Source organism: Entelurus aequoreus, linkage group LG19 (genome assembly GCF_033978785.1).
Source record: "Entelurus aequoreus isolate RoL-2023_Sb linkage group LG19, RoL_Eaeq_v1.1, whole genome shotgun sequence".
In the NCBI taxonomy this organism is placed as follows: domain Eukaryota; kingdom Metazoa; phylum Chordata; class Actinopteri; order Syngnathiformes; family Syngnathidae; genus Entelurus; species Entelurus aequoreus.
In genome coordinates, this window is record NC_084749.1 from 44,758,148 (window position 1) to 44,783,243 (window position 25,096).

At 37.1% G+C, this 25,096-nt stretch overlaps 1 protein-coding gene across 2 annotated transcripts in view; it reads left to right on the forward strand.

Moving 5' to 3' along the window:
• The window catches only part of atp13a3 (ATPase 13A3), a 75,074-nt gene that overhangs the window by 49,575 nt on the left and 403 nt on the right, over positions 1-25,096 (forward strand). For both annotated transcript variants that reach the window (XM_062028544.1, XM_062028545.1), the window contains exons 21-35: positions 515-635; positions 760-884; positions 3,612-3,772; positions 4,016-4,144; positions 4,220-4,299; positions 7,961-8,003; positions 12,335-12,444; positions 13,136-13,232; positions 13,293-13,365; positions 13,442-13,619; positions 17,672-17,850; positions 17,920-18,008; positions 18,079-18,159; positions 18,437-18,520; positions 21,111-25,096. The exon at positions 21,111-25,096 is cut by the window's right edge and continues 403 nt beyond it. In XM_062028544.1, the coding sequence (XP_061884528.1) occupies positions 515-635; positions 760-884; positions 3,612-3,772; positions 4,016-4,144; positions 4,220-4,299; positions 7,961-8,003; positions 12,335-12,444; positions 13,136-13,232; positions 13,293-13,365; positions 13,442-13,619; positions 17,672-17,850; positions 17,920-18,008; positions 18,079-18,159; positions 18,437-18,520; positions 21,111-21,299 (1,739 nt within the window). In that variant the 3' untranslated portion in view covers positions 21,300-25,096. The remainder of the gene's footprint in view (positions 1-514; positions 636-759; positions 885-3,611; positions 3,773-4,015; positions 4,145-4,219; positions 4,300-7,960; positions 8,004-12,334; positions 12,445-13,135; positions 13,233-13,292; positions 13,366-13,441; positions 13,620-17,671; positions 17,851-17,919; positions 18,009-18,078; positions 18,160-18,436; positions 18,521-21,110) is intronic.

A 25,096-nucleotide genomic window follows, 5' to 3' on the forward strand; every position in this document is an offset into this window, starting at 1 on the left:
TACCGTCCCAAAAATGGCCATTTCTGCACATGGTGTCAGGTTTAAATCCAATGCCTTAGCAAGGTGTTTGAAAATAGTTGTCCAATAGTCCAGCAAATGGGGACAAGACCAAAACATGTGCGTCATGTTTGCAGGTGACATGTGACATCTGTTACAAGTATCCGAAATATTGAGGTATATTTTGGAGAGGCCAGGGTCTTCTAAAGATCCCAAAAACTAATTTTAAAACCCGTGGAGACCTGGCATTCCAGGCTATAGCTCCCAGACTCTGGAACAACTTGCACCAGTCCCTCCGTGATCTTGACTGTGTTGACACTTTTAAGAAACATTTGAAAACTTCTCTTTTTAGTAAATATTTTAGTTAATGCACCTTTTAACCATCATTTTTAATCACCTTTGTATCCTTTTTATGATGCCCCTGTTGTTTTAGTTGAATTGTTCACCTGCGCTTTGTGATTTTATCTGTGAAAAGCACTTTATAAATAACATTTACTTACATACTGTCTCCTTGTAGTGCCAGACACTTTTGCAGAGGTGTTGGAGGGCTACACCAAGCAGGGTTTCCGAGTCATCGCTCTGGCTCATCGACGCCTTGAATCCAAACTCACTTGGCACAAAGTGCAGAACATAAGCAGGTGGGTTCAACACATTCATCAGAGTTGACTATCAATACAGTTGTCATGAAAATACAGATATTAAGGACATGCTCACATATCTATATTAGAATAATGACATATTTGATACCTTCCCATAAACTAGAGATCACATTGAGACCAACATGGACTTCCTGGGTCTAATAATCATGCAGAACAAGTTGAAGACAGAAACAGCAGAGGTGCTGCAGGATCTGCACAGAGCCAACATTCGAACTGTAATGGTTACTGGTAAGTGTGTAGAGATCATAGATGTAGATCTAGTACATCCGTACTGTAATGGTTACTGGTAAGTGTGTAGAGATCATAGATGTAGATCTAGTACATCCGTACTGTAATGGTTACTGGTAAGTGTGTAGAGATACAGATCATAGATGTACAAAAGCAGTGAAGTTGTCACGTTGTGTAAATGGTAAATAAAAAGAGAATACAATGATTTGCAAATCCTTTTCAACTTATATTCAATTGAATAGACTGCAAAGACAAGATACTTACCGTTCAAACTAGTACACTGATATTTTTTGCAAATATTAGTTCATTTGGAATTTGATGCCTGCAACATATTTATTATTATTATTATTATTAGCCTTTATTTAACCAGGTAAAATCCCATTGAGATCAAAGATCTCTTTTCCAAGGGAGACCTGGCCAAGAGGGCAGCAGCAAGGTTACATTAAAAACAGTAAACAAATACATAAAACATCACATTTACGACATTAAAACTTGCTCACATAACACATGTGCATACAGACAAGGTAGACTGCAGTCCTTTCACAGAAGCTTTAAACTCATTCAACGTAACAAGGGTTTAAAAAAAAAAAAAGCTGACAAGTGGCAAAAAAGACTGAAAGTTGAGGAATGCTCATCAAAGACTTATTTGGAACATCCCACAGGTGAACAGGCTAATTGGGAACAGGTGGGTGCCATGATTGGGTATAAAAGCAGCTTCCATGAAATGCTCAGTCATTCACAAACAAGGATGGGGCGAGGGTCACCACTTTGTCAACAAATGCCTGAGCAAATTGTTTAAGAACAACATTTCTCAACCAGCTATTGCAAGGAATTTAGGGATTTCAACATCTAAAGTCTGTAATTTCATCAAAAGGTTCAGAGAATCTGGAGAAATCACTGCACTAAGCGGCAAGGCCGAAAACCAACATTAAATGCCTGTGACTTTGGATCCCTCAGGCAGTACTGCATCAAAACGCGACCTCAGTGTGTAAAGGATATCACAACATGGGCTCAAGAACACTTCAGAAAACCACTGTCAGTAACTACAGTTCGTTGCTTCATCTGTAAGTTAAAACTCTACTATGCAAAGCCAAAGCCATCTATCAACAACACCCAGAAACGCTTTGCTGGCCACGAGCTCATCTAAGATGGACTGATGCAGTGGAAAAGTGTCCTGTGGTCTGGCGAGTCCACATTTCAAATTGTTTTTGAAAACTGTAGACGTCGTGTCCTCCGGACCAAAGAGGAAAAGAACCATCCGGACTGTTGTGGGGGCAAAGTTGAAAAAGCCAGCATGTGTGACAGTATGGGGGTGTATTAGTGCCCAAGGCATGGGTAACTTACACATCTGTGGAGGCACCATTAATGCTGAATGGTACATACAGCTTTTGGATCAACATATGTTGCCATCTAAGCAAGGTCTTTTTCATGGACGCCCCTGCTTATTTCAGCAAGACAATGTCAAGCCACGTGTTACAACAGCGTGGCTTCATAGTAAATGTGTGGCACATTATGAAGCCTATAATAGCAGAGCGGAGACTGTTGAACAACTTAAGCTGTACATCAAGCAAGAATGGGAAAGAATTCCACTTCCAAAATGTGTCTCCTCAGTTCCCAAAAGTTTACTAAGTGTTGTTAAAGGAAAGGCCATGTAACACAGTGGTAAAAATGTAACAACTTTTTTGCAATGTGTTGCTGCCATTAAATTCTAAGTTAATGATTATTTGCAACAAAATAAATGAAGTTTCTCAGTGTGAACATTAAGTATTTTGTCTTTGCAGTCTATTCAATTGAATATAAGTTGAAAAGGATTTGCAAATCATTGTATTCTCTTTTTATTTACCATTTACACAACGGGACAATTTCACTGCTTTTGGGGTTTGTAGATCTAGTACATCCGTAATGTAATGGTTACTGGTAAGTGTGTACAGATCATAGATGTAGATCTATTGTATATCATCATCTCCGTGGCAACTAGCGTGTAGTTTGATTCTATTTTTAAAAACAATCTATACATACCATAAACCTTCATATCTGTATTCTCAGCTGTTGCTTGCTAGTGAAAGTCACAACTATGGTACCAGGTTAGTCCTAAGAGGTGCTTTCACCCGTCTTAAACCCAAAAGTGATGTTTTGAAAAAGACTGTAATGTATAGGGCAATCACTTACTGGAATCGACTTCCACAATATTTGGTATCAATCACCAGCAGAGTGGGTTTTAAGAATAGACTAAGAGGAGAAGTATTGCGGAAAGAGATTATTCTAGATTGTACCTAATGTCATGACTGTTTTTATTGACTATTTTATTGATTATGGGACAAGCAGTAGAAAATGGTGGAGGGAACTTTTTTCGTCACTTATTGTTTGTCTTTGGTACACTAATGTATATATTTTAGGCCATTGGTTCTTTGTTTTATTTATTTTTTTTGCAAAAATATATATATATCTATTTTTATATTGCTCTTTTTATCTTTGTTATGAACAATATTATGTAAACTCGAAGTTATTATTTTTTTGGTTCTTTGTTGTTGCTATTTTTGTATTACAACATTTTATTATTTGATCATGTTGTACTGCATTTTAATCTTTTGTTTTGTGATTGTGTGATGTTTTTGCCTGGACCCCAGGAAGAATAGTCTCCACTGCGGTGTAGACTAATGGGGATCCTTAATAAACTAAACTAAACTAAACAACAGACACGTGTGCTGTGATTTTCTGTTTGTTTAGGCGATAACATGCTGACAGCGATCTCTGTAGCACGAGACTGTGGAATGATTCCCCCACAGGACGCGGTCATCATTGCTGAGGCCACGGCGCCACACGATGGGCAGACGGCAAGAATCACCTGGAGATATGCTGACTCGCCGAGCATGGCAACAAGTCTGGAGGTGAACACATCATTTTCTCTTACCTTACACATGGGCGATGATGTCACATCTGCGTCGTATCAGATGATGTAATTGTAATGGAATACACGACATTCAGTATGCAGAGGATTACTCGCTCAAACAGAAACAATATATTCTTCCCGCAGACATCACAATCTCTGTATGAGTGAGAGCTAGCTTCATATCGATACATTTGACTTTGAATATTTCCAACAATCACTTCCTTTTTCAACGTGTTTATAGGAGGTGAACATCAGCCTGGAGGATGTGTGTCACATCGATGAGCCCAAAGAGCAAGAGCGCTACCATTTTGCTATGAATGGAAAGTCATTTTCGGTCATCTCGGAGCATTTCCCAGATCTGCTCCAGAAGGTATGTGGAGCCACTAGACCGAGGATACAGATCGATGATATGTATGACTATTGATATGATGCGTACATCTTGTAGCTGGTGCTCCATGGAACAGTGTTTGCCAGAATGGCCCCGGATCAGAAAACTCAGCTCGTTGAGGCCCTGCAGGATGTGGAGTATGTATGAAGGACTACTCAATGATTATTAGCATTTTTATTATCTTCTTGCTTACTTCTCAGCTGGCAAAACTTGAACTAATAGTCCTACAAACTTCTGTAAACCAAAACACTTTAAAACCTCTTAATGCCCAAGCTGTTTGTTTACATGTTTTTATTTCTCTTTGCTATTTGGGCTTATTGGACCCTAATTAGAATAAAAACTAAGAATCATCTTTTGATATGATGTACTTATTAGTCCATAAGTAACAAACGTGTACTTCATGTTTAGTGACATGCTAATTCTTATTTTTACACTTTTTTTTTTCCAAATTCCATTGTATGTTATACTCTTCTGACACCACCAGATGGCAGTATAAGTGTTCACATAAGGGCCATAAGACCCCAATTCAGTAGTGTACACAATTTTGGAAATAAGGGCTAAAAGGTGCTGTCCACGCATGTGGCCACTAAGCCTTTAGAGCAGGGGTCCCCAAACTACGGCCCGCGGGCCGGATCCGGCCTCCCAGCATCCAAAATCCGGCCCACGGGAAGTCCCAAATTTAAAAAAAAAAGTGTTTTAATTTTATTTATTTATTATTATTATTTTTTATTTTTTATTTGATCTTTCCTTTCTAATTCATTTTATACTGCTTGTTACTCTCGATGTCTCCTAGCCGCTCAGGCAAATCATATTGTCTAAAAATGAATTTTCCCATGGATAACATGACAATGTTAAATGTTGATGAACATCAATAATTAATTGATGTTAAATGACAAAACGGATGAACTCGCTGGAATATAAAGACAATGTATACACTGTAAAAAAAAAATCTGTAAAAAAATGGTCATCTACTGGCAGCTACGGCTGCCAAACGAAAACCATAAAATTAAAGTAAAACATTGTAAACCAAATAATGATCAAAAACATAATTACAGAAATTTTCATGAAACGTTTTACGGGAAAATTATCGTAATTTTACATGAATTTGAAAGTCATTTAAGAAAACAGAAAATGCTATGTATAATTAATTTGGTATTTTTCTGTAAAAAAAAAATAGACATATACATAGTTTGTCATTACTGGCATATTACTTAAAATAACAGGCAGATAGATAGATAGATAGATAGATAGATAGATAGATAGTACTTTATTGATTCCTTCAGGAGAGTTCCCTCAGGAAAATTAAAATTCCAGCAGCAGTGTACAGAATTGAGATCGAATTTAAAAAAGTAAATAATGGGGGTATAAATGGAAACAAAATAGAAAAATATTACAATAGAATAAAAACAAAAAGCATCAATGAGAATACAAATATAACAGGCTAATTAATGATTAAAAAACCCTTGTGCAATCATGTTCACACATCTGAAAACACTTTAGCTCGTTACAGAAGCTACAAAACTGACCTTCCTTTGAGCAGATTGAGTTTCTGGAGCATCACATTTGTGGGGTCAATTAAACGCTCAAAATGGCCAGAAAAAGAGAACTTTCATCTGAAACTCGACAGTCTATTCTTGTTCTTAGAAATGAAGGCTATTCCACTAAATTGTTTGGGTGACCCCAAACTTTTGAACGGTAGTGTAACTTAAAAAAAATACCTCTATCAAAATATAAAGACAAAGGCATCATCTAATGAGCAAAAGCTGACACGTTGATGTTATCAATGAACAAAAAGACACAGTTGTCTTTAAATATATGGATAAGGTTTATCTATAGGCTTATTAGACATTAGAAATGACATGATGGTATTACAATCACACCACAACTCTGTTTTATCTAACATTATTAATAATCGTACTTTCAATATTGATCATAAATAATGTTAACTATTATTTTGTCCAGAATTGTGCAACCCTATGTATAAGACTAGATTTCATTCATGAACACTATGTTTATTTATATGCACAAAAAGTGCAGTTGCGTCCTATGTCCATCAGGTGACACCTTTCAAAATTCTTACATTTGTTTTATTTTTGTGTATCTAATGTCCATAAAGTTTACACTTTTCACATGTATTTAATTTATTTCTGTCATTTCTTCTGCTATATTACTTTTATAATGCTTGTGCACACTTGAGGTCCATGAAACAGTGTTTGTATCTACAATAATGTTTCTTCTACAAAGGAAATCATTTTGAATGTGTTGTTTTTTTAAATAAAACTTGGATGAAAAGATTTTAGTTTAAGTACTTTTTGAAAATGATGAGCACATCTAAAAATACCGCGATAATAACAACTGTGATAATTTTGGTCACAACAACCGTGATAAAAAAAAATTCTAACTGTATGCTGTACTTTTACACATACTGTATACTGTTGTACATACTGTATATTGTAATACATACTGTATACTTGTATGCATACTGTTATACATACTGTATACTGTTGTACATACTTAACTTGTAAACATACTGTATACTTGTATGCATACTGTTATACATACTGTATATTGTTATACATACTGTATACTTGTATACATACTGTTATACATACTGTATACTGTTGTACATACTTAACTTGTATACATACTGTATACTTGTATGCATACTGTTATACATACTGTATATTGTTATACATACTTAACTTTTATACATACTGTATACTTGTATGCATACTGTTATACATACTGTATATTGTTATACATACTGTATACTTGTATACATACTGTTATACATACTGTATACTGTTATACATACTTAACTTTTATACATACTGTATACTTGTATACATACTGTTATACATACTGTATACTGTTATACATACGTAACTTTTATACATACTGTATACTTGTATACATACTGTTATACATACTGTATATTGTTATACATACTGTATACTTGTATACATACTGTTATACATACTGTATATTGTTGTACATACTGTATACTTGTATACATACTGTTATACATACTTTTTTTTTTTTTTTTTTTTTTTTTTTTTTTTTTTTTTTATACATACTTAACTTTTATACATACTGTATACTTGTATACATACTGTTATACATACTGTATACTGTTATACATACGTAACTTTTATACATACTGTATACTTTTATACATACTGTTATACATACTTAACTTTTATACATACTGTTACACATACTTAACTTTTATACATACTGTATACTTGTATACATACTGTTATACATACTGTATACTGTTATACATACGTAACTTTTATACATACTGTATACTTGTATACATACTGTTATAAATACTGTATATTGTAATACATACTTAACTTTTATACACACTGTATACTTGTATACATACTGTTATACATAACTTTTATACATACTGTATACTTGTATACATACTGTATACTTTTATACATACTGTTTTACATACTGCATACTGTTATACATACTGTATACTTTTATACATACTGTATACTTTTATATGTACTGTACACTGTACTTTTATACATAATGTATACTTTTATACATACTGTATATTGTTAAACATACTGTATTATGTATGTTAGAACAATTTACTTTGAATGCTTTTAGATGACTGTAAAGGTTCATACCTAGTGTATGTTTGACCTTTATGAATACATTAGATATTTGTCCCGCTGATACAAATACAAGTGTCAACGATAACAGAGCACACCCGATCTTTTTGTACTGGACTACACATGTAAACATGAAACATTTGACATGATTGTCTTGTGCTCACAGATACTTTGTGGGAATGTGTGGCGACGGTGCAAACGACTGCGGGGTAAGTTTGTAGTATTATGTTTATATTATTATGTTTATCATGTACAAAAGCAGTGAAGTTGGCACGTTGTGTAAATAAAAAGAGAATACAATGATTTGCAAATCCTTTTCAACTTATATTCAATTAAATAGACAAGATATTTCATGTTTTTTTTTGGCAAATCATGAGCTTAGAATTTAATGGCAGCAACACATTGCAAAAAAGGCATTTTTACCACTGTGTTACATGGCCTTTCCTTTTAACAACAGCGTGGCTTCATAGTAAAAGAGTGCGGGTACTAGACTGGCCTGCCTGTAGTCCAGACCTGTCTCCCATTGAAAATGTGTGGCGCATTATGAAGGCTAAAATAGCACAACAGACTGTTGGACAACTTAAGCTGTACATCAAGCAAGAATGGGAAAGAATTCCACTTCAAAAATGTGTCTCCTCACTTCCCAAACCTTTACTGAGTGTTGTAACACGTGGCTTGGCATTGTCTTGCTGAAATAAGCAGGGGCGTCCATGATGGCAACATATGTTGCTCCAAAAGCTGTATGTACCTTTCAGCATTAATGGTGCCTTCACAGATGTGTAAGTTACCCATGTCTTGGCCACTAACACACCCCCATACCATCACACATGCTGCCTTTTACACTTTGACCCTAGAACAATCCTCTTTGTTCCAGAGGACACGACGTCCACAGTTTCTAAAAACAATTTGAAATGTGGACTCGTCAGACCACAGAACACTTTTTTCACTTTGCATCAGTCCATCTTAGATGAGCTCGGGACCAGCGAAACTGGCGGCGTTTCTGGGTGTTGTTGATAAATGGCTTTGGCTTTGCATAGCAGAGTTTTAACTTGCATTTACAGATGTATCAACCAACTGTAGTTACTGACAGTGGTTTTCTGAAGTGTTCCTGAGCCCATGTGGTGATATCTTTTACACACTGATGTCGCTTTTTGATGCAGTACCGCCTCAGGAATCCAAGGTGCATAATATCATGGCTTAAGTGCAGCGATTTCTCCAGATTCTCTGAACCTTTTGATGATATTACGGAGCGTAGATGGTGAAATCCCTAAATTCCTTGCAATAGCTGCTTGAGAAATGTTGTTCTTCAACAATTTGCTCAGGCATTTGTTGACAAAGTGGTGACCCTCGCCCCGTCCTTGTTTGTGAATGACTGAGCATTTCATGGAAGCTGCTTTTATACCCAATCATGGCACCCACCTGTTCCCAATTAGCCTGTTCACCTGTGGGATGTTCCAAATAAGTCTTTGATGAGCATTCCTCAACTTTATCAGTTTTTTTTGCCACTTGTGCCAGCTTTTTTGAAACATGTTGCAGGCATCAAATTCCAAATGAGTTAATATTTGCAAAAAAATAACAAGTTTTCCAGTTTGAACATTAAGTATCTTGTCTTTTTTAATTGAATATAAGTTGAAAAGGATTTGCAGATCATTGTATTCTCTTTTTATTTACCATTTACACAACGTGACAACTTCACTGCTTTTGGGGTTTGTATATTGTGACAAGTGTACATGAAGTTTATATTTTGTTTATCATGTATATTGTGTCAAGTGTACATGAAGTTTATATCATTATGTTTATCATGTATATTGTGTCAAGTGTACATGAAGTTTATATTATTATATTTATCATGTATATTGTGTCAAGTGTACATGAAGTTTATATTATTATGTTTATCATGTATATTGTGTCAAGTGTACATGAAGTTTATATTATATTTATCATGTATATTGTGTCAAGTGTACATGAAGTTTATATTATTATATTTATCATGTATATTGTGTCAAGCGTACATGAAGTTTATATTATGTTTATCATGTATATTGTGTCAAGCGTACATGAAGTTTATATTATTATGTTTATCATGTATATTGTGTCAAGTGTACATGAAGTTTATATTATATTTATCATGTATATTGTGTCAAGCGTACATGAAGTTTATATTATTATGTTTATCATGTATATTGTGTCAAGTGTACATGAAGTTTATATTATTATATTTATCATGTATATTGTGTCAAGCGTACATGAAGTTTATATTATTATGTTTATCATGTATATTGTGTCAAGTGTACATGAAGTTTATATTATATTTATCATGTATATTGTGTCAAGTGTACATGAAGTTTATATTATTATATTTATCATGTATATTGTGTCAAGCGTACATGAAGTTTATATTATGTTTATCATGTATATTGTGTCAAGCGTACATGAAGTTTATATTATTATGTTTATCATGTATATTGTGTCAAGTGTACATGAAGTTTATATTATGTTTATCATGTATATTGTGTCAAGCGTACATGAAGTTTATATTATTATGTTTATCATGTATATTGTGTCAAGCGTACATGAAGTTTATATTATGTTTATCATGTATATTGTGTCAAGCGTACATGAAGTTTATATTATTATGTTTATCATGTATATTGTGTCAAGCGTACATGAAGTTTATATTATTATGTTTATCATGTATATTGTGTCAAGCGTACATGAAGTTTATATTATTATGTTTATCATGTATATTGTGTCAAGTGTACATGAAGTTTATATTATGTTTATCATGTATATTGTGTCAAGCGTACATGAAGTTTATATTATTATGTTTATCATGTATATTGTGTCAAGCGTACATGAAGTTTATATTATGTTTATCATGTATATTGTGTCAAGCGTACATGAAGTTTATATTATTATGTTTATCATGTATATTGTGTCAAGCGTACATGAAGTTTATATTATTATGTTTATCATGTATATTGTGTCAAGTGTACATGAAGTTTATATTATGTTTATCATGTATATTGTGTCAAGCGTACATGAAGTTTATATTATGTTTATCATGTATATTGTGTCAAGCGTACATGAAGTTTATATTATTATGTTTATCATGTATATTGTGTCAAGCGTACATGAAGTTTATATTATTATGTTTATCATGTATATTGTGTCAAGTGTACATGAAGTTTATATTATGTTTATCATGTATATTGTGTCAAGCGTACATGAAGTTTATATTATTATGTTTATCATGTATATTGTGTCAAGCGTACATGAAGTTTATATTATTATGTTTATCATGTATATTGTGTCAAGCGTACATGAAGTTTATATTATTATGTTTATCATGTATATTGTGTCAAGCGTACATGAAGTTTATATTATTATGTTTATCATGTATATTGTGTCAAGCGTACATGAAGTTTGTATTATTATGTTTATCATGTATATTGTGTCAAGTGTACATGAAGTTTATATTATGTTTATCATGTATATTGTGTCAAGCGTACATGAAGTTTATATTATTATGTTTATCATGTATATTGTGTCAAGTGTACATGAAGTTTATATTATGTTTATCATGTATATTGTGTCAAGCGTACATGAAGTTTATATTATTATGTTTATCATGTATATTGTGTCAAGCGTACATGAAGTTTATATTATGTTTATCATGTATATTGTGTCAAGCGTACATGAAGTTTATATTATTATGTTTATCATGTATATTGTGTCAAGCGTACATGAAGTTTATATTATTATGTTTATCATGTATATTGTGTCAAGTGTACATGAAGTTTATATTATGTTTATCATGTATATTGTGTCAAGCGTACATGAAGTTTATATTATTATGTTTATCATGTATATTATGTCAAGCGTACATGAAGTTTATATTATGTTTATCATGTATATTGTGTCAAGCGTACATGAAGTTTATATTATTATGTTTATCATGTATATTGTGTCAAGTGTACATGAAGTTTATATTATGTTTATCATGTATATTGTGTCAAGCGTACATGAAGTTTATATTATTATGTTTATCATGTATATTGTGTCAAGCGTACATGAAGTTTATATTATGTTTATCATGTATATTGTGTCAAGCGTACATGAAGTTTATATTATTATGTTTATCATGTATATTGTGTCAAGTGTACATGAAGTTTATATTATGTTTATCATGTATATTGTGTCAAGCGTACATGAAGTTTATATTATTATGTTTATCATGTATATTGTGTCAAGCGTACATGAAGTTTATATTATGTTTATCATGTATATTGTGTCAAGCGTACATGAAGTTTATATTATTATGTTTATCATGTATATTGTGTCAAGTGTACATGAAGTTTATATTATGTTTATCATGTATATTGTGTCAAGCGTACATGAAGTTTATATTATTATGTTTATCATGTATATTGTGTCAAATTGTACATGAAGTTTATATTCTGTTTATCATGTATATTGTGTCAAGCGTACATGAAGTTTCTATCATGGAGTTATTAATATGATGATGTTGATGATGTAGGCTTTGAAGAGGGCTCATGGGGGCATCTCCCTGTCAGAACTGGAGGCTTCTGTGGCCTCTCCCTTCACCTCCAAAACACCAAACATCTCCTGTGTGCCAAGCCTCATTAGGTGACTACTTCCTCTTCTCCTCCTTCTTTTCTTCTTTTTTTTTCTTCTTCTTTTTCTCTGTCTTCTTCTCCTTCTTTTTTCTTTTCTTCTCCTTTTTCACCTTTTTTTCCCCCTCCTTTTTGTCCTTTTTCTCCTTCTACTTTGTCTATGTATTCTCCTTCTTCCTTTTTGTTCTCCCCCTCCTTCTTTTTTTTAAATTACTTTTCTCCCTCTTTCTTTTTTCTCTTCTTTTTTCACCTTCTTTTTGTCATTTTTCTCCTCCTTTTTCCTTCTTTTTCTCCTATTTCCTCTCCTTTTTTATCCTTATTTTTCCTTCTTTTTCTCCTTTTACTTCTTTTCCTTCTTTTTTAAATGTTCTTCTTCTTTTTCTCCTTTTCTCCTTCTCCTTTTTTATTTTCTTCTCCTTTTTCACCTTCTTTTTCTCCTTTTTCTCCTTCCTTTTCCTTCTTTTTGTCCTTCTATTTCTTCTCCTTCTTGTTTTCTCCTCCTTCTTTTTCTTTTCTCCTCCTTTTTTATTCTCCTTTTCACCTTCTTTTTCTAATTTTTCCTCCTTTTTCCTTCTTTTTGTCCTATTTCTTCTCCTTTTTGTTTTCCTCCTTCTTCTTCTCCCTTTCCACCTTCTTCTTTTTTTCCTTCTTCTCACTTGTTCTCCTCCTCACTGGTTCTGTACAATCATGTGTTCCTTTTACAGGGAAGGCCGTGCTGCTCTGGTCACCTCCTTTTGTGTCTTCAAGTTCATGGCTCTTTACAGCATCATCCAGTACATCAGTGTCACCCTCCTTTACTCCGTATGTAGTACTGCTATTGTACTAAATACCTACATGTACAAATACACTCCTTCTCCCTAGATTCTCAGCAACCTTGGAGATTTCCAGTTCCTCTTCATCGATATTGCCATCATTCTTTTCCTGGTGTTCACCAGTAAGTTTGGAAACAAGTTGTCAGCAGATGGACTTGTTATGTTTTTATGACTTTTCTTTTTGCTGCGTCACTTCAGTGAGTCTCAACCCAGCATGGAAAGAGCTGGTCGCACGTCCTCCTCCGTCAGGCCTAATCTCCGCACCGCTGCTCCTGTCTGTGCTCAGTCAGATCCTGCTCAACTTTGGCTTCCAGATATTTGCATTTTTCTGGGTGAAACAGCAGCCCTGGTACAGCGTCTGGACACCACATGTAGAGTGAGTCCGTGCGGATGGAGAGAGAGAGAGTATACACACACACACACACACACACACACACACATATATATATATATACGGACTACATACTTGTTGGTCACAAAAAACATTCATGAAGTTTGCTTCTTTTATGAATTTATTATGGGTCTACTGAAAATGTGAGCAAATGTGCTGGGTCAAAAGTATACATACAGCAATGTTAATATTTGCTTACATGTCCTTTGGCAAGTTTACCTCCAATAAGGCACTTTTGGTAGCCATCCACAAGCTTCTGCTTGAATTTTGCACCACTCCTCTTGACAAAATTGGTGCAGTTCAGCTAAATGTGTTGGTTTTCTGAAATTGACTTGTTTCTTCAGCATTCACACGTTTAAGTCAGGACTTTGTGAAGGCCATTCTAAAACCTTAATTCTAGCCTGATTTAGCCATTCCTTTACCACTTTTGATGTGTATTTGCGCCCAAGACCCAACCTCCAGGCTGATGATTTTAGCTTGTCCTGAAGAATTTGGAGGCAATCCTCCTTTTTCTTTGTCCCACTTACTCTGAGTAAAGCACCAGTTCCATTGGCAGCAAAACAGGCCCAGAGCATAATACTACCACCACCATGCTTGGTGTTCCTGGGATTAAAGGCCTCACCTTTTCTCCTCCAAACATATTGCTGTGGCCAAAAAGCTCCATATTTGTTTCATCTGACCACATAACTTTCCTCCAGAAGGTCTTATCTTTGTCCATGTGATCAGCAGCAAACTTTAGATGAGCCTTAAGGTGTGGCTTCTGGAGCAATGGCTTCCTTCTTGCATGGTAGCCTGATCGTGGCAGTGACAAAACTGTGCCATGCACTTTATACTTAGGAACAATTGTCTGCACAGTTGCTCTTCGGACCTTAAGCTGCTTTAAAATGGCTCCAAGTGATTTTCCTGACTTGTTCAAGTCAATGATTCGTTTCTTTCAGATCTGTGCTGAGTTCCTTTGACTTTCCCATTGTCGCGTTTGTAAGCGAGTCTAATGACTGCATCACCTGAGCCCTATTTACCGTAATTTCCGGACTATAAGCCGCTACTTTTTCCCCTCGTTCTGGTCCCTGCGGCTTATACAAGGGTGCGGCTTATATACGGCCTGTTCTTCTCCGACACCGACGAAGAGGATTTAGGTGGTTTTAGTACGCAGGAGGAAGACGATGACACAATGATTAAAGACTGACTTTTCATATAGCGGTAGGCTGGTTATTTTGGTAACGTACAGGCGAGCACTTTGTATTACTTTGCAGCGTTGTATTATTTGTACTCTGCACGAATGCTGTTCGCCATGTCAAAGATGTGAAAGTTTGATTGAATGATTGAAAGATTTATAGTTAATAAATGGGACGCTTTGCGTTCCCAAACAGTCATCTCTGTCCCGACAATCCCCTCCGTGGTAGCAGGAACCCCTATATACTACGCTAATTACACATCAAAACCCTGCGGCTTATAGTCGGGTGCGGCTTATATATGGAGCAATCTGTATTTCCCCCTAAATTTAGCTGGTGCGGCTTATAGTCAGGTGCGGCTTATAGTCCGGAAATTACGGTAAATGGACTCTGAGAAGTCAACAGGTGTCGTCAATCATAATCACTCACATGAAGTTAAGAGGTCATGAAGCTCATTTGATTGGATTGTAACTTTTCTACATCACCAACATTGATCATGTATGTTGCTTAGGGGTGTAACAGTACGTGTATTTGTATTGAACCGTTTCGGTACGGGGGTTCCGGTTCGGTTCGGAGGTGTACCGAACAAGTTTCCACACGGGCATATTAAGTAGCGTAACGCACGTTGTGTAAACAATGCACACCGAGGCACAACACACGGCATGCTAGCAGCTAACGGGCTAGGATAGACTGACCATACGTCCTCTTTTCACCGTACATGTCCTCTTTTGCGGAGCTGTCAGGGCGGAGTTTCTTAAATGCCTCAAATGTCCGGCATTTTGAGTTAGGGTTGCGTGTATTTTCAATGTACGTTCAGGGTTAAGAAGGGGTTAAAAACAAAACAAACAGCAGCATTGGTGAGGGAGGGGCAGAGACAGAGAGAGAGAGAGAGAGAGAGAGAGTTATGATAAACGCGCATGCATCGCCAGGCTCTGCTTTTTATCCATAGATTTATCACATTTAATGTTTTATTATCTATAGCAGGGGTGTCAAAAGTGTGCCCCGGAGGCCATTTGCGGCCCACAGCTAATGTTTTAAAGGCCCACGGCACATTCTAAAAATACTATTCAAATAAACAAAAACAAACAGAAATGAAATAAAAAACCTTAAAGGCCTACTGAAATGAAATTTTTTTTATTTAAACGGGGATAGCAGATCCATTCTATGTGTGTCATACTTGATCATTTTGCGATATTGCCATATTTTTGCTGAAAGGATTTAGTATAGAACAACGTCCATAAAGTTCGCAACTTTTGGTCTCTGATAAAAAAAAAAGCCTTGCCCCTACCGGAAGTAGCGTGACGTAGTCAGTTGTTCACTTCCTCATATTTTCCTATTGTTTTCAATGCAGCTAGAGCTATTCGGACCGAGAAAGCGACGATAACCCCATTAATTTGAGCGAGGATGAAAGATTTGTGGATGAGGAATGTTAGAGTGACGGACTAGAATGCAGTGAAATACATATCTTTTTTCGCTCTGACCGTAACTTAGGTACAAGCTGGCTCATTGGATTCCACACACTCCTTTTTCTATTGTGGATCACGGATTTGTATTTTAAACCACCTGGGATACTATATCCTCTTGAAAATGAGAGTTGAGAACGCGAAATGGACATTCACAGTGACTTTTATCTCCACGACAATACATCGACGAAGCTCTTTAGCATGAGCTAACGTGATAGCATCTGTCTCAAATGCAGATAGAAACAAAATAAATAAACCCCTGACTGGAAGGATAGACAGAAGATCAACAATACTATTAAACCATGGACATGTAAATACACGGTTAATAATTCTCAGCCTGGCAAAGCTTAACAATGCTGTTGCTAACGACGCTAAGGCTAACTTAGCAACTTAGCAACCGGACCTCACAGAGCTATGATAAAAACATTAGCGCTCCACCTACGCCAGCCAGCCCTCATCTGCTCATCAACACCCGTGCTCACCTGCGTTCCAGCGATCGATGGCGCGACGAAGGACTTCACCCCAACACAGATGTGGTTGGCGGCTAGCATCGGCTAGCGCGTCTGCTATCCAAGTAAGTCCTTCTTGTTGTGTTGCTACAGCCAGTCGCTAATACACCGATCCCACCTACAACTTTCTTCTTTGCAATCTCCATTGTTCATTAAACAAATTGCAAAAGATTCACCAACACAGATGTCCAGAATACTGTGGAATTATGAAATGAAAACATAGCTTTTTTGTATTGTATTCAATGGGGAAGCCATACCTCTGTTCCCCTGGCTACGTCACGCACATACGTCATCATCCAAAGGCTTTTTCAACCGGAAGTTTAGCGGGAAATTTAAAATGTCACTTTATAAGTTAACCCGGCCGTATTGGCATGTGTTGCAATGTTAAGATTTCATCATTGATATATAAACTATCAGACTGCGTGGTCGGTAGTAGTGGCTTTCAGTAGGCCTTCAAAGGTTAAATGTCATTTAGAAAAAGTTGCAATGTTGACTAATAAAACAAAGCTGTTTTTTTTCTTTCAAACTGTCATTGCTCAAAACATAATATTGAATCAAAATCAATGTTATTATGAATTATTGACCAAGGTTCCCATTACTTCACATCAAATATTTCACTAAGAAAAATATTTTTGGTGGAAGATTTTGCAAATTTGGTAAATAAATAACCCAAAAATTTATATTTTGTTGTTTTCTTTCTGTACCGAAAATGAACCGAACCGTGACCTCTACACCGAGGTACGTACCGAACCGAAATTGTTGTGTACTGTTACACCCCTAATGTTGCTGTATGTACACTTTTGACCCAGCAGATTTGCTCATATGTTCAGTAGACCCATAATAAATTCATAAAAGAAGCAATAACGTGTAGAAATATTATTGTTGACTTCCAGTGCCTGCAATGTGACATCACCTACAAACATGTCCGACCTGAACGGCACAGAAGTGGACGACCACAACATCAAAAACTACGAGAACACCAGCCTTTTCTACGTGTCCTGCTTCCAGTACCTCATTGTCTCCATTGTCTTCTCCAAGGGCAGACCTTTTCGGGAACCAAGCTACAAGAACTGTAAGGTCACTCTTGGTTAGATGCTCACTAACATGCTTTGACATCTTGTACTGTCCACGCCTCTTGCAGGGCCTTTTGTGCTCACGGCTTTGACTTTGTACGTCTTCCTGCTGACCATCATGTTCTACCCTGCTAAAGCCATCGATGACTTCTTGGAGGTAAACGCGGCTTTGCATGGACGCCGTGCTGGAAGCCATGTTGAAGTGAAGCGTGTCTTTGTGTGTGCAGATTGTTTGTGTTCCGATGGACTGGAAACTGAAGCTCCTCCTCCTGGTGCTGGTCAACGCTGCAGCGTGTGTTGTGGTGGAGGTAAGACCTCTTGGAGTAAGGAGCAACCATGTGTTTATTTGAGTGGAGCAGTGAGCTAAGCTTCCTAATACTTGGCTGCCTTGCAAACACGCAGTGCTTAGCATACACGCTAAATGGTTCAACAAATCAAACAGTGCTTTACCCTGTAATCAAACATTGTGCTTACTTGTTCAAATTCTAACTTCAAGCATTGATTAATTGTCAAAGACATTTTAGCTTCATGCAAAGAATCCAAGGTGCGTGAAATCAAGTTAGCCTGTGTAATTCTGCACCGTAGACCTTCATCATTGACATCGTCTTATGGAAAGTTGTGTTCAGCAGAGACAAACAGGGCATCACTCCTGCTGCCCCACCATCACAGGTTGGGAAAATATCACATCTTTCAACTTCCATGTGTGTGTATCCTCCTCAATAATAATAACCTTTTGTGTTCAACCTCCCGAGACTCGTGATTGCTTACCTTCCTCATCCTCTTGCATCTTGCTGGCCTCTAAGCTCCACTTGCTGCATCTGCATCCTCTTTGCTTCTTCTAAGTCAACACTCGTCTTGTTTACATCTCCATGCACTTCTTTTCAAGTGTGAAGGAACATCATGCATGCAACATTGTTGTAGTGTACTAGTAGGACCAGACAAGGAATCCTAGTGTAGTGTACTAGTAGGACCTGACAAGGAATCCTAGTGTAGTGTACTAGTAGGACCTGACAAGGAATCCTAGTGTAGTGTACTAGTAGGACCAGACAAGGAATCCTAGTGTAGTGTACTAGTAGGACCTGACAAGGAATCCTAGTGTAGTGTACTAGTAGGACCAGACAAGGAATCCTAGTGTAGTGTACTAGTAGGACCAGACAAGGAATCCTAGTGTAGTGTACTAGTAGGACCTGACAAGGAATCCTAGTGTAGTGTACTAGTAGGACCAGACAAGGAATCCTAGTGTAGTGTACTAGTAGGACCAGACAAGGAATCCTAGTGTAGTGTACTAGTAGGACCAGACAAGGAATCCTAGTGTAGTGTACTAGTAGGACCTGACAAGGAATCCTAGTGTAGTGTACTAGTAGGACCAGACAAGGAATCCTAGTGTAGTGTACTAGTAGGACCAGACAAGGAATCCTAGTGTAGTGTACTAGTAGGACCTGACAAGGAATCCTAGTGTACTGTACTAGTAGGACCTGACAAGGAATCCTAGTGTAGTGTACTAGTAGGACCAGGCAAGGAATCTTAGTGTAGTGTACTAGTAGGACCTGACAAGGAATCCTAGTGTAGTGTACTAGTAGGACCTGACAAGGAATCCTAGTGTAGTGTACTAGTAGGACCAGACAAGGAATCCTAGTGTAGTGTACTAGTAGGACCTGACAAGGAATCCTAGTGTAGTGTACTAGTAGGACCTGACAAGGAATCCTAGTGTAGTGTACTAGTAGGACCTGACAAGGAATCCTCCCATCATCTCACCAAGTTCTCTTCAAGCAGTCCAGCTGCTACCAACCTTGGAGATACAGTAGCAACATTAGAGAAGAAGAGCATAGATGTGTTGTAATAACGTGTGTGTGTGCTTATGAATGTTGCAGAAGAGCATAGATGTGTTGTAATAACGTGTGTGTGTGCTTATGAATGTTGCAGAAGAGCATAGATGTGTTGTAATAACGTGTGTGTGCTTATGAATGTTGCAGAAGAGCATAGATGTGTTGTAATAACGTGTGTGTGTGCTTATGAATGTTGCAGAAGAGCATAGATGTGTTGTAATAACGTGTGTGTGTGCTTATGAATGTTGCAGAAGAGCATAGATGTGTTGTAATAACGTGTGTGTGTGCTTATGAATGTTGCAGAAGAGCATAGATGTGTTGTAATAACGTGTGCGTGTGCTTATGAATGTTGCAGAAGAGCATAGATGTGTTGTAATAACGTGTGTGTGTGCTTATGAATGTTGCAGAAGAGCATAGATGTGTTGTAATAACGTGTGTGTGCTTATGAATGTTGCAGAAGAGCATAGATGTGTTGTAATAACGTGTGTGTGTGCTTATGAATGTTGCAGAAGAGCATAGATGTGTTGTAATAACGTGTGTGTGCTTATGAATGTTGCAGAAGAGCATAGATGTGTTGTAATAACGTGTGTGTGCTTATGAATGTTGCAGAAGAGCATAGATGTGTTGTAATAACGTGTGTGTGTGCTTATGAATGTTGCAGAAGAGCATAGATGTGTTGTAATAACGTGTGTGTGTGCTTATGAATGTTGCAGAAGAGCATAGATGTGTTGTAATAACGTGTGTGTGTGCTTATGAATGTTGCAGAAGAGCATAGATGTGTTGTAATAACGTGTGCGTGTGCTTATGAATGTTGCAGAAGAGCATAGATGTGTTGTAATAACGTGTGTGTGTGCTTATGAATGTTGCAGAAGAGCATAGATGTGTTGTAATAACGTGTGTGTGCTTATGAATGTTGCAGAAGAGCATAGATGTGTTGTAATAACGTGTGTGTGTGCTTATGAATGTTGCAGAAGAGCATAGATGTGTTGTAATAACGTGTGTGTGTGCTTATGAATGTTGCAGAAGAGCATAGATGTGTTGTAATAACGTGTGTGTGCTTATGAATGTTGCAGAAGAGCATAGATGTGTTGTAATAACGTGTGTGTGTGCTTATGAATGTTGCAGAAGAGCATAGATGTGTTGTAATAACGTGTGTGTGTGCTTATGAATGTTGCAGAAGAGCATAGATGTGTTGTAATAACGTGTGTGTGTGCTTATGAATGTTGCAGAAGAGCATAGATGTGTTGTAATAACGTGTGTGTGTGCTTATGAATGTTGCAGAAGAGCATAGATGTGTTGTAATAACGTGTGCGTGTGCTTATGAATGTTGCAGAAGAGCATAGATGTGTTGTAATAACGTGTGTGTGCTTATGAATGTTGCAGAAGAGCATAGATGTGTTGTAATAACGTGTGTGTGCTTATGAATGTTGCAGAAGAGCATAGATGTGTCAGCAGACAGGTGTCTGCAGTGTCCCAGCAAGGTGGCGCCAAAAGCTCGCTACATGCATCTGGCGCAGGCGCTCAGCGTGGACCCCGACTGGCCCCCGAAGCCAACCACCACTACTGAAGCCAAGCCCCGCCCACAAAATGGCTCCTCTTACCAAATGGTCAGCAGCTCCTAAACTCCCATAATCCTTTGCGTCTTGTCACTGGCCATGATGATTGTACCACATGAACCACTAACACTCCAACATTCACAAATATTATTTTGACATGCAAAAAGTACTGAAATATGAACAAACTTGATTTTAGCTCCACCCCTACTTCCTGTGTGTGCTGTGTTGTCATGGCAACAACAAAATCTTCCACAATGACAATGCCTTTGCTCTACTGTACACCATGGTCATTACTGTACACTATTGTCATTACTGTACACTATTGTCATTACTGTACACTATTGTCATTACTGTACATAATGATCATTACTGTACATGATGGTCATTACTATACACAATGCCATTACTGTACACCATGGTCATTACTGTACACGATGCCATTACTGTACACCATGGTCATTACTGTACATGATGATCAATACTGTACACCATGGTCATTACTGTACATGATGATCATTACTGTACATGATGGTCATTACTGTACACTTGTCATTACTGTACACCATGGTCATTACTGTACATGGTGGTCATTACTGTACATGATGATCATTACTGTACATTATAGTCATTACTGTACATGATGATCATTACTGTACATGATGGTCATTACTGTGGTCATTACTGTACACCATGGTCATTACTGTACATGATGATCATTACTGTACACTATAGTCATTACTGTACTTGATGATCATTACTGTACATGATGGTCATTACTGTGGTCATTACTGTACACCATGGTCATTACTGTACATGATGTTATTACTGTACACCATGGTCATTACTGTACACAATTTAATTACTGTACATGATGGTCATTACTGTACACAATTTAATTACTGTACATGATGGTCATTACTGTAAGTGATGGTCATTACTGTACATGTCATTACTGTACACTATGGTCATTACTGTACATGATGATCATTACTGTACACAATTTAATTACTGTACACGGTCATAACTGTACACAATGGTCATTACTGTACATGATGCCATTACTGTACACCATGGTCATTACTGTACACGATGGTCATTACTGTACACGATGCCATTACTGTACACGATGGTCATTACTGTACACGATGCCATTACTGTACACGATGGTCATTACTGTACACCATGGTCAGTACTGTACACCATGGTCATTACTGTACACGATGGTCATTACTGTACACAATGCCATTACTGTACACCATGGCCATTACTGTACACTATGCCATTACTGTACACGATGGTCATTACTGTACATTATTGTCATTACGGTACACTATTGTCATTACTGTACATGATGATCATTACTGTACATGATGGTCATTTCTGTACACAATGCCATTACTGTACACCATGGTCATTACTGTGCATGTTGATCATTACTGTACACCATGGTCATTACTGTGCATGTTGATCATTACTGTACACCATGGTCATTACTGTACATGATGATCATTACTGTACATGATGGTCATTACTGTACACCATGGTCATTACTGTACATGATGATCATTACTGTACATGATGGTCATTACTGTACACCATGGTCATTACTGTACATGGTGGTCATTACTGTACATGATGATCATTACTGTACACTATAGTCATTACTGTACATGATGATCATTACTGTACATGATGGTCATTACTGTGGTCATTACTCTACACCATGGTCATTACTGTACATGATGTCATTACTGTACACGATGGTCATTACTGTACATGTCATTACTGTACACCATGGTCATTACTGTACAGAATTTAATTACTGTACATGATGGTCATTACTGTACACCATGATTATTACTGTAAGTGATGGTCATTACTGTACATGATGTCATTACTGTACACTATGGTCATTACTGTACATGATGATCATTACTGTACACAATTTAATTACTGTACACGGTCATTACTGTACACAATGGTCATTACTGTACATGATGCCATTACTGTACACCATGGTCATTACTGTACACGATGCCATTACTGTACACAATGGTCATTACTGTACACCATGGTCAGTACTGTACACGATGTCATTACTGTGCACAATTTAATTACCGTACACGATGGTCATTACTGTACACGATGGTCATTACTGTACTCCATGGTCAGTACTGTACACGATGTCATTACTGTACACCATGGTCATTACTGTACACGATGCCATTACTGTACACGATGTCATTACTGTACACCATGGTCATTACTGTACACAATTTATTTACTGTACACAATGCCATTACTGTACACCATGGTCATTACTGTACACGATGCCATTACTGTACACGATGTCAGTACTGTACACCATGGTCAGTACTGTACACCATGGTCAGTACTGTACTCGATGTCATTACTGTACACCATGGTCAGTACTGTACACGATGTCATTACTGTACACCATGGTCAGTACTGTACACGATGTCATTACTGTACACCATGGTCAGTACTGTACACAATGTCATTACTGTACACGATGTCATTACTGTACACCATGGTCAGTACTGTACACGATGTCATTACTGTACATGATGGTCATTACTGTACACCATGGTCAGTACTGTACACGATGTCATTACTGTACATGATGGTCATTACTGTACACCATGGTCAGTACTGTACACCATGGTCAGTACTGTACACGATGTCATTACTGTACACCATGGTCAGTACTGTACACGATGTCATTACTGTACATGATGGCTTTGCTTTGCTGCTCCTCATTTGACAAACAGCAACACTTAAAAGCAAAAACTATAACTACATTGTCAGTATTAATGAATACTAATACTGTACTCATAAATACAACTACTGTAGTACAGTACCAGTACTCATAAATACAACTACTGTAGTACAGTATTAGTATGCATGAATTCTGACAAGTAATATTGATGCACACAGACTACTCTAATGTATTGGAAGCAAGTAACAGTAAGTGTGATATTCCTCTGCAAAATGTAATTAGTGATGTGAATATTTACAAGACTTATTCTTGTATGAAGATGTTTATGGAGACACTAGAAGTAATACAACATCAATCACGATAGAGAAAGGAGACATTTGTATTTTGTTCCTTCTCATTTGTTTACTTTGCAGAAGTTGTCACGAATAGACACTTCCTGTGTGTGTCGAGCTGGCCACTTTTGTATGAGAGAGAAGAGAGCTCACTGTGTTCAGTGGATAGAGCCATGCACTTCCTGTTTGAAGCCACACCCAACAATTCTGATTGGCCAACATGGCTGTCACTCAAATGGCCGTGACAACAAGCAGCGCAAGTTATTTATCAAATGGACTAAAACCTCAATGATGATTATTCCAGCAGCCCTACTATACAAGCTGCACACAGACTACTCTAATGTTGTACAAGCTGCACACAGACTACTCTAATGTTGTACAAGCTGCACACAGACTACTCTAATGTTGTACAAGCTGCACACAGACTACTCTAATGTTGTACAAGCTGCACACAGACTACTCTAACATTATACAAGCTGCACACAGACTACTCTGACGCTCTACAAGCTGCACACAGACTACTCTAATGTTATACAAGCTGCACACAGACTACTCTAATGTTGTACAAGCTGCACACAGACTACTCTAACATTATACAAGCTGCACACAGACTACTCTGACGCTCTACAAGCTGCACACAGACTACTCTAACATTATAAAAGCTGCACACAGACTACTCTAACATTAAAAAAGCTGCACACAGACTACTCTGACGCTCTACAAGCTGCACACAGACTACTCTGACGCTCTACAAGCTGCACACAGACTACTCTGACACTCTACAAGCTGCA